The 12687-nt window shown below is 54.7% G+C and overlaps 2 protein-coding genes across 6 annotated transcripts in view; both read left to right on the top strand.

Moving 5' to 3' along the window:
- MACF1 (microtubule actin crosslinking factor 1) overlaps positions 1-12687 on the top strand; it is a 1146281-nt gene that overhangs the window by 296406 nt on the left and 837188 nt on the right. For all 5 annotated transcript variants that reach the window (XM_085648361.1, XM_085648360.1, XM_085648359.1 and 2 more), the window contains one exon: positions 9594-9760. In XM_085648361.1, the coding sequence (XP_085504487.1) occupies positions 9594-9760 (167 nt within the window). The remainder of the gene's footprint in view (positions 1-9593; positions 9761-12687) is intronic.
- LOC146857747 (uncharacterized) lies at positions 3075-4444 on the top strand. The gene has a single exon (XM_085646752.1). The coding sequence runs from the start codon at positions 3170-3172 to the stop codon at positions 4442-4444; it is 1275 nt and encodes a 424-aa protein (XP_085502878.1). The 5' UTR covers positions 3075-3169.

Raw genomic sequence — 12687 nt, 5'->3', positions numbered from 1 at the left:
AATTGAGTGTCCAGGGGGAGAAGAGCCTTGTTCTTGTCGCAGGGGCCTCTGGCGGTACCAGACCCGTCAATGTCTTAATGTCCTGCTGCGCGGTGTACATTTTAAAGCACAGAGAGAGGCCAGCCATTTCTTTTCTCAGAGTTTTATATAGCACAAACCAGACCCGAAGATATCCGGTATCAGAGCGCTTTACATGAGCACCAGTCTCATTACAGAGGGACACAATCATTTTTGTTAGGCACAGGGAGATTAAGTGATTTGCCCAGAATCACAGGCTGTTGAGCATTGTTGCCGAGACTCGAACCCGGCTCCCCACCTTCGAGGTCGACCGCTCTATCCGTAAGGCTACGTCCTCTCACCTTTGGCCAGGGCATTAAGTGGGCCGGGTCTCACCAGTGCTGAGCACCAGCAGTTTTTAGGTCTTGCCTGACCCAGCGCATGCGCTGGTCTAGTGAGACTTATTGAGAGGGCTCCAAAAAGTGCTACCAGGCCAGCCTAGAGCAACAGTGCATGTGCGTGGGCGCACGCGCCTCGCTTTACCGCGATTGCTTTCACTTTCGCGGCCGCTTTGATGTGTGATCGTGATTACTTTCGCGGCCACACGGCCGCTTGGCATAGCCAATAGGTCTCGCTTTTGGGACCTTATAAGTATTTAGTTATGAAACTGTTGCATGGCTAAACACTTATAAGGTCCCAAAGGCGAGACCTATTGGCTATGCCAATGCTTGTTTAAAGGAGGCCTCGAATCCGGTCTCTATCGGGCTCTGTTTGGTGCCCTGGCACTGGCGGTCCGTTTTTTCCAGCTTACAGTGACAGCAGGCACATCGATGTGCGCGTGCTCACACTGCTCACTTCTCGCTAAGTTAGGGCATGACGTCATGCCAGGTGAGAGTTGTCGGGGGAAGGGAAATCCTTTAAAGAGAGTTATCTTCTCTCTGGATTTCCCTTCTCTTTTTGAAACTCAGGAGCAGCAACATTGTCGTGGTGTCAGCAGGGCTTTAAGTGGAAGCTTTTCAATATTATATACAAGCCATAGTTGCTGCTTAATTATCTTATGCAACTAACAACCATTGACAAAGCCAACAGTCTTGACTTGTAGTTATGATATTACTTATTGTATCATATATCTGTATGCAATGACAGAAACCGCAAAACACAAGTCGGGCGGCACACTATACTAAGCACAGATTTTCAGCTTAAGTGTTTCTAAGCCACGCCCTTAATTACATCGGCCACGCCCCTTTGAGAGACCCCCTAGTTTGTTCATCCCACTTAAAACCCTGCCTGTGACTGACCTCTAAAAACACAGGGGGCCACCTTCGCTCATTTTAGGGGACCGCCACTTATTTTTCCTGTTCACACATTTCCAGCCAGTAACAGAGGAGAAAACACTTAAAACGTAAGGGAGGAGGCAGAAGCAGCACTGGCGAGATCAAGGGGCAGGGAGCGTCTGGCAGTGGGTGCAGAGGCATAGTACCCCCAGGGGCACCCCGCTGTCCCCCCTCCCCCATAATAGGTTACCCAAATGACACACACAAGACAGTTGGAGTTGGGTAACAATGCTGCAGGTTTATTACATAATTCCAGAATATGTAATGGGTGGGTTATCTAACGGGCGATCCAAGGGCAGGCAACCAACTGGGTCGCCTGCCCGCCTGATGAGCCGGGCAGCGCGGGAGTGATGCCCGCCGTTGCTGCCCTCCAGGTGATTCTTTCTACGATCATGTGCCGTTGGTAATTCTATTCACGCCCCCCCTCTCGGGCCAGGAAGTGACACGCATTGCGCGTCACTTACGGCCAGCCCGAGGAGGGGGGCTCCGGTCTGCGCCCCCCCTGTGGGAGGGGGTGTGGAGGGGTGACCGGTGCCCCGGGGGCACTAAGGCGCCGACCGCCGATTGGCCCCCTGCAGGGGCCGCGGTCAGCGGCATTCTGTGTGCCAACATGGACTACCCCGGGCGCCGCTTCTGGGGGTGGGGGAGGGGGGGCACTTTGGGCACCGGCACGCATTCTGTTGAAGGTGAAGCACTGCAATAGGCCCTCCCTCGAGGCCATTCGATGTGCCCTGTGGGTCGGGTTTAGTAAACTGATCGTTCGTTCCCGTGGGTCTCTCCTCATCCTTGGTGCCCGTTTGTTGGTTCCTTAGTCTTCCTTCATCCCCTTCCACGTTGTTCACCTCTTCTCCTTTCATCCTTTTTCTGTCCCCATCTCTTGCATTCCAACACTTCTATTTCTTTTCATTGCGGTCTCATTTCCCTTACAGTTCCGACCCCCTCGGTTTATTCCACTGTACTCCACTTCCTGCAGCCTTCATTCCTTCCCTCTTCCTCCTTTGCTTCATACCATGGGCCCTGGTCTCACGTAACTGCTCCCTCCTCCTGAAATTGCGATCCTTTGCTTCCCATACCCTCTCCATTATTGTCCTCGGGTGCCTCCCGGTCCATCCCTCCCCCACGCCCCTTCTACTATGCCGTCTCCTGATGAACCCACAATACAGTAGAATTCTCCCCAAAAGACCTCTCCTCTCGTACGTCGTACCTGCCGCCCTCCCCTTCTAACCACACCCTCCCTTGTCCCCATACCTATCGCGTCGCGGTTACCCAAAGCAGCCATGAAACCCTGGCTCCTCCGGCCGCACACTCTCCTCCCCGCCGCCTCCCTCCGGCCCCTCCTCCTCCATTTCTACTTCATTATCCCCGTCTGCCTCCAAGGATGCTGCCAGTGACATCAGGTTGGAGTGAGGCTGCAGCCTATCGGCTCTGCCTGTGCTTTTTGGTCCTGCGCTTGCTGCAGAGGGATGCTGAGCCCGTGCTGCTGAGGGGCTGAGAAGACGCGTTGCTCCGGCAGCTCCTAAGCCGCGCCGTGACGGGGGCGCTGAGCAGGGCTGCTGCCGCTCCAGATATGCAAGATGGCTCTCTGAACTAGGCACTGGCAGACGAGGCTTCGTTGCTGTATGATGCCCGTGTGGTCTAGGCTGGTGCGGTGCCCGTCTGAGCCAGGGCCAGTGCTATTCCGGCGCTGCAAGATGGCTGTCTGCGCCGGAGCTTGCTCTGTGGTCGTGCCACCCCACTGCTGTCTGAATACCCCCTGGTATCCCTGTTCCCGGCTCGGGGGTATGCAATGAGTGCACGTGCCTGCCACCTGCCGACGGGGCAGCACTGGAGCTTCAGGCATGGGCAATGTTATGAGCTGTGTAAAGGAGCCGCGGGACTTGGTGCCCGGAGCCCACCCGGACCCTGCCTCCCCAAGGCCCTGGCAGCGACTCAAGAGGAAGCGGAGGGGCAAGAAGAGGGACGTGTCCGGGGCAGGTACAGACGACGTCTCCCTGGAGGCTGGTAACCCCGAGGAGTGTGCACTGCCCAAGAAGTTAAAAGTCAGCCCCATGAAGCTGGCAGAGGTGATCCATGCCCGCCTGGTGCCCGCTGAAGCTGATCCTGGGCAACTGGTGTACGTGAAGGAGATCAGCGGGGCGCAGCTGGAGACCGCCCGCTTCTGGTCAGACATTGCCAGCTTGCAGGATCCCGGTGCCAACGGCACCACTGTGATCGCCCACATCCGCGACAACCCGGCCGAGCAGGGCTGTCAGAAGGCCTTCAGCAAGCTGGTGGAGTTTGAAAGGACCGGCTCGGCCAACCGCCGGGCAGTGCTCCTGCCCATACAGAGCCACCCATCCGAGGATGCGTACGGCTCCCGAACCGCGGGACCACAGGGCGCACGGGGGGACCACAGGAAACCGGGGACCACGGGCAGGGAGAAAGACGGCGGCTGTAGGACTGCAGAACCAGGCCCGGTACTGAGAGACGTGAGGAGGGGGCTGTGGAGTACCGGGCCAGGGCGTGCAGAGAGCAGCTCCCCGGAAGCACTGGAGACGGACCACCGGGCCAGGACCGCGGGACCAGGAGACGCACTCAGAGACTGCGGCCTGGTGTCCGAGGCCGGGCAAGGCACTACTCCCACCGCACCAGCAGCATCGCCCATCACCGGCCTCGGGCATAGGCCAGCGGGGTCCAGGGCGCGCACACACCGGGAGCCAGGCAGCGAGGGGAGCATGAGCCCGGAGCCGGTGGACAGTGACGCATTCACCAGTCTGTGGCCCGAGGAAGGAACCCTGTCTGAACTGTCCACGCCCTCACCTATGGTGGACTTCGAAAAGCCGCTGCAGAGGTCGTCTTTGGAGAGTCCCGTGTGCGTCCTGGCCTCAGGCCCTCAGTTCGACTCCTCACACAGCGGGCACAGTGCTCGGGCAGGCCTGGGCTCCTCTGGGTACGGCAGCGGCCGGCATGACGCCAGGCTCCCGGGCTCCGACAGCAGCAGCCGGCACGGAGCCAAGGCCGCTGGTCCTGGCAGCGGCGGGAATGACTCCCCTCGCGCCGCTGACGCGCAGGCCAAGGCGGAGAGCTCTGCAGAGCCTGGCAGACAGGGGGTCAGTCTGTCAAGCGTTCATTAACAGAATATTCTCATCAACGAATAGTGTTTTATCCCCATGGTCGCAAGTATTATTTACCCAGTACACCTCATCCGCTGTCCACCCTTTGCCCACAGCCTGTACTCAGCGCAGAACGCCCTCCAACCTCCACTCATTTTCTGCCGTCACGTTCACACCAACCTGCTCAACGCCCTCCTTCCGTTCCCTTATCCATTCGATTGTTAAATTAAACATGTATGGCTCCCTTGATTTCAATGTAAGTCATCTAACCTAAAGAGCTATCTAATGCACAGGAGCGGGGCAGCGCCGTGGACCAGTGTTAAACTAATACGCACGTTCAGCCACGCCCAGTATCACACGCACATACTCGAGGCGCCATTCCCACACCAGCCTGATAGGGGACCCATCTCAGCACCTGCCTTTTAGAACTGCCGGTGCTGAGCACCGGCAGGACCCAGCCCACTTAAAGCCCCTAGCAGGGCCAACTCCTAAGTCACCATGCTCATTCCCATCTCCACACAGAACCCCTGCTTCCACACTGGACCACAGGACAAAGTCTTCCCCCCTAGCACAGGCGGCTCTTTGCCTGGGGGGGGGGGGGGGGGGAGACTACAGCGGCCGCTCACTCTGTCATCCGTGTGTCCACACAGAGACGCTTCTCTTGCTACAGCACTATTACTTAAGCCCCTATGCTGTCACAAAAGTAATTTCCCCTTCTCTGCATTCACATCTAGTATTTTCTTTCACCATACTATAGACCCTGCCTGCTCTGCCCTCTTGAAGCAGAGCTTCGTCCGTAACTCATGTGTGCGCAGGCCTCCTTCTCATGTCACTGTGCCAGAGCGCAAGACAGACGCACGTGCCGCAGAGCACACATCCATTCCTCGTGCCCACTTAGGATTCCTTATCCCATCACAGAAGCCACGCACGAGACAACCCCCTTCAGCATAGCATACATCCATTCCTCGTCCCCACTCGGGACCCCCCCTGTCACTGAAGCCACTCACGAGACTCCCTCCTCAGGAGAGCACACGTTCCCTCTTCATCCCTACACGGGGTCCCATCCGTACCAGTGTAAGAGACCCACGCATTTGCAGGCCCCTTCATCCACGCGTTCCCTCTTCACGCCTACACGGGGTGCCTGCCCCCGCCTGTGTGCTGGTGCACAAGATCCACCCAGGAGTGTGCAAAACCCGTCAGTAGATCGCACATTCGCAGTTCACATCGCTAACAAGACACACGCGCCAAACCCCTCATCAATCAATCAATCATAACATTTGTATAGCGCGCTACTCACCCGGAGGGGTCTCAATGCGCTGGGGGAGAGGGGAACGTTACTGCTCGAAAAGCCAGGTCTTGAGTTGCTTCCTGAAGGAGAGATGGTCCTGGGTTAGCCGGAGGTAGATGGGGAGGGAGTTCCATGTCTTGGCTGCCAGGTAGGAGAAGGATCTTCCTCCGGTGGTGGCTCTGCGGATGCGTGGAACGTCGGCGAGGGCGAGGCTGGTTGATCGTAGCTGGCGGGTGGGAGTGTAGAAGTTCAGGCGGTTGTTGAGGTACTTGGGGCCCAGGTCGTGGAGGGCCTTGTGTGCGTGGGTGAGGAGTCTGAACGTGATCCTCTTGCTGATGGGGAGCCAGTGCAGGTCTCTCAGGTGGCCGGAGATGTGGCTGTGATGGGGGATGTCCAGGATGAGACATGCGGAGGCGTTCTGGATACGTTGGAGTCTTTTCTGAAGTTTGGCTGTGGTTCCGGCGTAGAGGGTGTTTCCGTAGTCCAGACGGCTGGCGACGAGAGCCTGGGTGACCGTCCTCCTGGTTTCGGTGGGGAACCACCGGAAGATCTTTCGGAGCATGCGCAGGGTGTTGAAGCACGATGATGAGACGGCGTTGACTTGTCTGGTCATCGAGAGGGAGGAGTCCAGGATGAAGCCCAGGTTGCGTGCGTGGTCCGTTGGTTTGGGAGTGGTGCCCAGGGCAGGGGGCCAGCAGGAGTCGCCCCAGGCGGAGGGCGATGATCCCAGGATGAGGACTTCAGTTTTGTCTGAGTTCAGTTGCAGGCGGCTGTTCTTCATCCACTCGGCGATGTCTTTCATCCCATCATGTAGGCTGGTACTGGCGGTGGCGGGGTCGTTGGTGAGGGAGAGGATCAGCTGGGTGTCGTCGGCGTAGGAGATGATGTTGAGGTTGTGTTGTCGTGCGATGGCTGCGAGGGGGCTCATGTAGACGTTGAAGAGGGTGGGGCTGAGTGAAGATCCTTGTGGTACGCCGCAGATGACTTCGGTGGCCTCGGATACAAATGGGGGGAGGCGGACTCTCTGGATTCTTCCGGTGAGGAACGAGATGATCCACTTCAGTGCCCTGTCTTGGATTCCGATGTTGCTGAGGCGCTGCACTAGGGTGCGGTGACAGACAGTGTTGAACGCTGCGGAGAGGTCCAGGAGGATGAGGGCCGCTGTTTCCCCGTTGTCGAGCATGGATTTGATGTCGTCTGTGGCTGCGATGAGGGCGGTCTCGGTGCTGTGGTTGGCTCGGAAACCGGATTGCGAGTGGTCGAGGGATCCGTTCGTCTCGAGGAAGGCGGCAAGCTGTCTGTTGACGGTCTTCTCGATGACTTTGGCGGGAAAAGGGAGGAGCGAGATGGGGCGGAAGTTCTTGAGGTCGGTGGGGTCCACTGTTGGTTTCTTCAGGAGGGCGCTGAGCTCGGCGTGCTTCCAGCTCTCCGGGAAGGTGGCGATGTTGAAGGAGGTGTTGATGATGTCCCGGAGTTGGGGTGCGATGATGGAAACGGCTTTGTTGAAGACGTGGTGGGGGCAGGGGTCGGTTGGTGATCCGGAGTGGATGGTGTTCATCATGCGGGTGGTGTCTTCGGTGTTGACCGGGGTCCAGGCGCAGAGGGTGGTGATGGGGGGCGTTGGTCCGGAGGTTGGGTGCGTGGTCTGTGCACCGAAGCTGTTGTGTATGTCGGCGATCTTGCTGTGGAAGAACGAGGCGAGTGAGTCGCAGAGGTCTTGCTAGGGAGTGATGTCGTTGTTTCGGGTGCTGGGGTTGGAGAGCTCTTTGACGATGCTGAAGAGTTCCTTGCTGTTGTGGGCGTTGTTGTCCAGTCATTCTTTGAATGCTGTCTTCTAGGTGGTGCGGATCAGCTGGTGGTGTTTGCGGGTGGCGTGCTTGAGGGCAGTCATGTTGTCTGTGGTCTGGTCGTTGCTCCAGGCTTTCTCGAGTGTGCGGCAGTTCTTCTTGGAGTTCTTAAGTTCGTCGGTGAACCAAGAGGCTTTCTTGCTGCCGGGTCTGCTGGGAGGGGTCTTCAGTGGTGCGAGGTTGTCTGCGCAGTTGGTGATCCACTGTGTGAGGTTGCTGGCTGCTTCGTTGGGGTTCGTCGTGCTGGCGGGAGGGTTCTGGCTGAGAGAGGTGGTGAGCTGGTCGGCGGTGATCTTGTTCCAGCTCCTGCGAGGAACCTGTTGCGGGTGGTGGTGGGCCGTGGTCCTTCTGAAGCTGAAGTGGACGCAGCTGTGGTCAGTCCAATGAAGTCCGGTGGAGTGGCTGAAGGAGATGTATTTGCTGGAGCAGAAGACTGGGTCAAGCGTGTGGCCGGCGTAGTGGGTGGGGGTGTTCATCAGTTACTTGAGTCCGAGGTTGGCGAGGTTGTCCAGCAGGGCGGCGGTGTTGCTGTCGTTGTTGTTCTCCAGGTGGAAGTTGAGGTCCCCTAGGAGGATGTAGTCAGCGGAGGGGAGGGCGTGCGGGCTGATGAAGTCTGCGATGTCTTCGCTGAATTGTGTGCGTGGTCCCGGGGGTCTGTAGATGAGGGTGCCTCTGAGGGTCGTCTTGGGGTCCGTGTGTATCTGGAAGTGGAGGTGTTCGGCGGCGGTGAGGGTGTCGTCGGAGTTGGTCGTGATGCGGATGGTGTTCTTGTGTACGATGGCGATGCCTCCTCCAGTCTGGATGACGCGGTCCCTCCGGGTGATCTTGTATCCGTCCGGGATTGCGATGTCAGGCGCTGAGGAGGCGTTCAGCCAGGTTTCCGTGAGGAAGGCGACGTCTGGTGATGTTGTGTCGAGCAGGTTCCAGAGTTCAACGGCGTGTCTGTGGACGGAGCGGGTGTTGAGCAGGATGCACTTGAGGTGCTCGTTGCTGGTGCCTGGCTTGGCGGGTGCGGTGCAGGTCCGGAGGCAGGTGAATCGGCAGGCTTGGCAGGCGAAGGGTCCGTGGGTGCGTTTCGGGGTGGCTTGGTAGCAGGCGGGGTTCCGGACGGCGTTGAGGGTGGCGGCGTCGTAGTTCCGTCGTGTGGCCAGGCGTCGGCGGGTGCCAGGGGTCCTGGCACTGGGCGCGGTCCAGGCGCGGACGGGCACAGACGGGCTTGCCTAAGACGCGCCTTTGGCGCACAATCGGCGCGCCTGCTGCGCGTGTCCGCTGCACGTCCACGCGGTCTCCATTTAAGGCGAAGTGGGAGGGAGGAGCAGCTGGGAGGCGGGAGTGGGGAGGACACAGAAGAAAAGGGGGCGGGGCCGCAATGTCACGGCGGCGGGAAGCGGGGAGCGGGGGTCACACCAGGGGAGGCAATGAAGCAGGAAACAGAGGTAAAGAATCAAAAAACAAATACAAATACTAAATACAACAGAGGCAACAGTGACAAGCAGTCAGGGCACAGGAGGGCAAAAACGGCACAACGAGCAGCAGCGAGGGGGCACAGACACAGCTGGAGGGCTGTGCGGTGCGGGGGTGTCCTGAGGACAGGTCATCCGAGCTCACAAGCAGTACTTGTCTTCACACTAAAAGAAACCGTTTGAGTGGTCCAGCCAGAGCAGAGTTTGGGGGGCAGCCTTGTTTCCTCTTTCACTCGCCCTGGAACTCTCCTTGACAGTACCACGCACATGCTTGAAAGATAGAGAGGAGCATATTACCCATCTCCACCCCTCTGCAGCTGCGGTCCCTGGGTGTCCCCTGTAACTAATGGACAGTGTTGACTTACCGCTTGTGTAGCTCTTGTCCGAGATCTGCCTCGTTCGTATCCATGCATTGCAAATGTGAAGAGACTTACAGAGAGGCAGGGCTGTGATGCTGAAAATGATGTGTTCTGTCCCCTGTTGGAAACAATCTGCCCCTGACTTAAGTGCCCAGCTCAGACTTCTTCCCCTCAGTCCGCTGTACTCTCTAACCTCTGTGCCTTCCTCCCCAGATCTCCGACATCTATGTGAGTGGCGAGTCAGGGGACATGTCAGCCAAGGAGAAGCTGCTCCTGTGGACGCAGAAGATGACGGCCGGGTACACCGGAGTCCGTTGCACGAACTTCTCCTCGTGCTGGAATGATGGCAAAATGTTCAATGCAATAATTCACAGATACAGGTACCTTGAGCCGGGCGTCTGTAAGGCTGTCCATAGTGTCTGCCTGCTGCATTTGACTCCCAGCATTGTGCACCACCACTGTGTTCTTTCCGTACACAACACAGAAGCATCACCACTGTGTACCTGTGATGTGCATGGATGTCAGCACTGTGTGCATGCTTTGTAAAGAGGTGTCAGCACTGTTTGCCTTTTTGTGTGTGATGCTGTCAATGCTGTGTACCTTCTGTGTGTGGATGTGGCAGCATTACTACCCCCTGAGTAATAAAACAGTGCTGGTGATAGTGTGTGACTGCCCAGTGTGTTTCTGAGGGTGTCCCTGTGTTCCTCTTGTATTTGTACTTGGGTGTCCGGGGGTCTCAGCATTATGTCTCTGCTCTCTCTGTGTATAAAAGTGCCAGAGGGTTGTCAGGCAAGTGTCTCTTCTGTGTGTTGTAGGGAATCTGCTGATATGGGACTGTGTTCCTGCTCTTTGTGTATTTGAGCCTATAAGCACGTCAGCACTGTGTTCCTGCTCTGTGTGTATTTGAGTCTATAAGCACGTCAGCACTGTGTTCCCGCTCTGTGTGTATTTGATCCTATAAGCACGTCAGCACTGTGTTCCTGCTCTGTGTGTATTTGATCCTATAAGCATGTCAGCACTGTGTTCCTGCTCTGTGTGTATTTGAGCCCATAAGCACGTCAGCACAGTGTTCTGCTCTTAGTGTATTTGTGCCTATCAGCACGTCAGCACAGTGTTCTGCTCTTTGTGTATTTTGTGCATTTGTGCCTATCAGCACGTCAGCACTGTGTTCTGCTCTTTGTGTATTTGTGCCTATAAGCACGTCAGCACAGTGTTCTGCTCTTTGTGTATTTTGTGCATTTGTGCCTATATGCACGTCAGCACTGTGTTCTGCTCTTTGTGTATTTTGTGCATTTGTGCCTATAAGCACGTCAGCACTGTGTTCTGCTCTTTGTGTATTTGTGCCTATAAGTACGTCAGCACAGTGTTCTGCTCTTTGTGTATTTTGTGCATTTGTGCCTATAAGCGCGTCAGCACAGTGTTCTGCTCTTTGTGTATTTTGTGCATTTGTGCCTATAAGCATGTCAGCACTGTGTTCTGCTCTTTGTGTATTTGTGCCTATAAGCATGTCAGCACAGTGTTCTGCTCTTTGTGTATTTTGTGCATTTGTGCCTATAAGCACGTCAGCACAGTGTTCTGCTCTTGGTGTATTTGTGCCTATAAGCACGTCAGCACAGTGTTCTGCTCTTGGTGTATTTGTGCCTATAAGCACGTCAGCACAGTGTTCTGCTCTTGGTGTATTTGTGCCTATAAGCACGTCAGCACTGTGTTCTGCTCTTTGTGTATTTGTGCCTATAAGTACGTCAGCACAGTGTTCTGCTCTTTGTGTATTTTGTGCATTTGTGCCTATAAGCGCGTCAGCACAGTGTTCTGCTCTTTGTGTATTTTGTGCATTTGTGCCTATAAGCATGTCAGCACTGTGTTCTGCTCTTTGTGTATTTGTGCCTATAAGCATGTCAGCACAGTGTTCTGCTCTTTGTGTATTTTGTGCATTTGTGCCTATAAGCACGTCAGCACAGTGTTCTGCTCTTGGTGTATTTGTGCCTATAAGCACGTCAGCACAGTGTTCTGCTCTTGGTGTATTTGTGCCTATAAGCACGTCAGCACAGTGTTCTGCTCTTGGTGTATTTGTGCCTATAAGCACGTCAGCACAGTGTACTGCTCTTTGTGTATTTGTGCCTATAAGCACGTCAGCACAGTGTTCTGCTCTTTGTGTATTTTGTGCATTTGTGCCTATAAGCACGTCAGCACTGTGTTCTGCTCTTTGTGTATTTTGTGCATTTGTGCCTATAAGAACGTCAGCACAGTGTTCTGCTCTTTGTGTATTTTGTGCATTTGTGCCTATAAGCACGTCAGCACAGTGTTCTGCTCTTGGTGTATTTGTGCCTATAAGCACGTCAGCACAGTGTTCTGCTCTTGGTGTATTTGGTCCCTAAGATGTAACGTTATACGGGGAGCTGAGGCGCCACCTACATAGGGTTTAATCCCGGGATACTTCATTGTTTAGCTGTTTTTTATCACTTCTTCTTAATATCTTGCTCATCTGTAGTCATTTGATATGTTTAATTCTCAATTTTAACTGTTTTTAATTATTTATTGCCAAAACTTTGTATAGTTTTATTGAATGGATTTTATATTGTTGTCTTATGTATATGTGTGTGTCTTGTATGAATTATTTTTAATTCGAATAAAGACTATGATGATGATGATGATTTGTGCCTATAAGCACGTCAGCACTGTGTTCTGCTCTTTGTGTATTTTGTGCATTTGTGCCTATAAGAACGTCAGCACAGTGTTCTGCTCTTTGTGTATTTTGTGCATTTGTGCCTATAAGCACGTCAGCACTGTGTTCTGCTCTTTGTGTATTTGTGCCTATAAGCACGTCAGCACAGTGTTCTGCTCTTTGTGTATTTTGTGCATTTGTGCCTATAAGCACGTCAGCACAGTGTTCTGCTCTTGGTGTATTTGTGCCTATAAGCACGTCAGCACAGTGTTCTGCTCTTGGTGTATTTGTGCCTATAAGCACGTCAGCACAGTGTACTGCTCTTTGTGTATTTGTGCCTATAAGCACGTCAGCACAGTGTTCTGCTCTTTGTGTATTTTGTGCATTTGTGCCTATAAGCACGTCAGCACAGTGTTCTGCTCTTTGTGTATTTTGTGCATTTGTGCCTATAAGCACGTCAGCACAGTGTTCTGCTCTTTGTGTATTTTGTGCATTTGTGCCTATAAGCACGTCAGCACTGTGTTCTGCTCTTTGTGTATTTGTGCCTATAAGCACGTCAGCACAGTGTTCTGCTCTTTGTGTATTTTGTGCATTTGTGCCTATAAGCACGTCAGCACAGTGTTCTGCTCTTTGTGTATTTTGTGC

The sequence above is a fragment of the Triturus cristatus genome, chromosome 3_2 (assembly GCF_964204655.1).
Source record: "Triturus cristatus chromosome 3_2, aTriCri1.1, whole genome shotgun sequence".
Classification (NCBI taxonomy): Eukaryota; Metazoa; Chordata; class Amphibia; order Caudata; family Salamandridae; genus Triturus; species Triturus cristatus.
The sequence above is the reverse complement of the archived record's forward strand: the minus strand, read 5'-3'. Positions and strand labels throughout refer to the sequence as shown.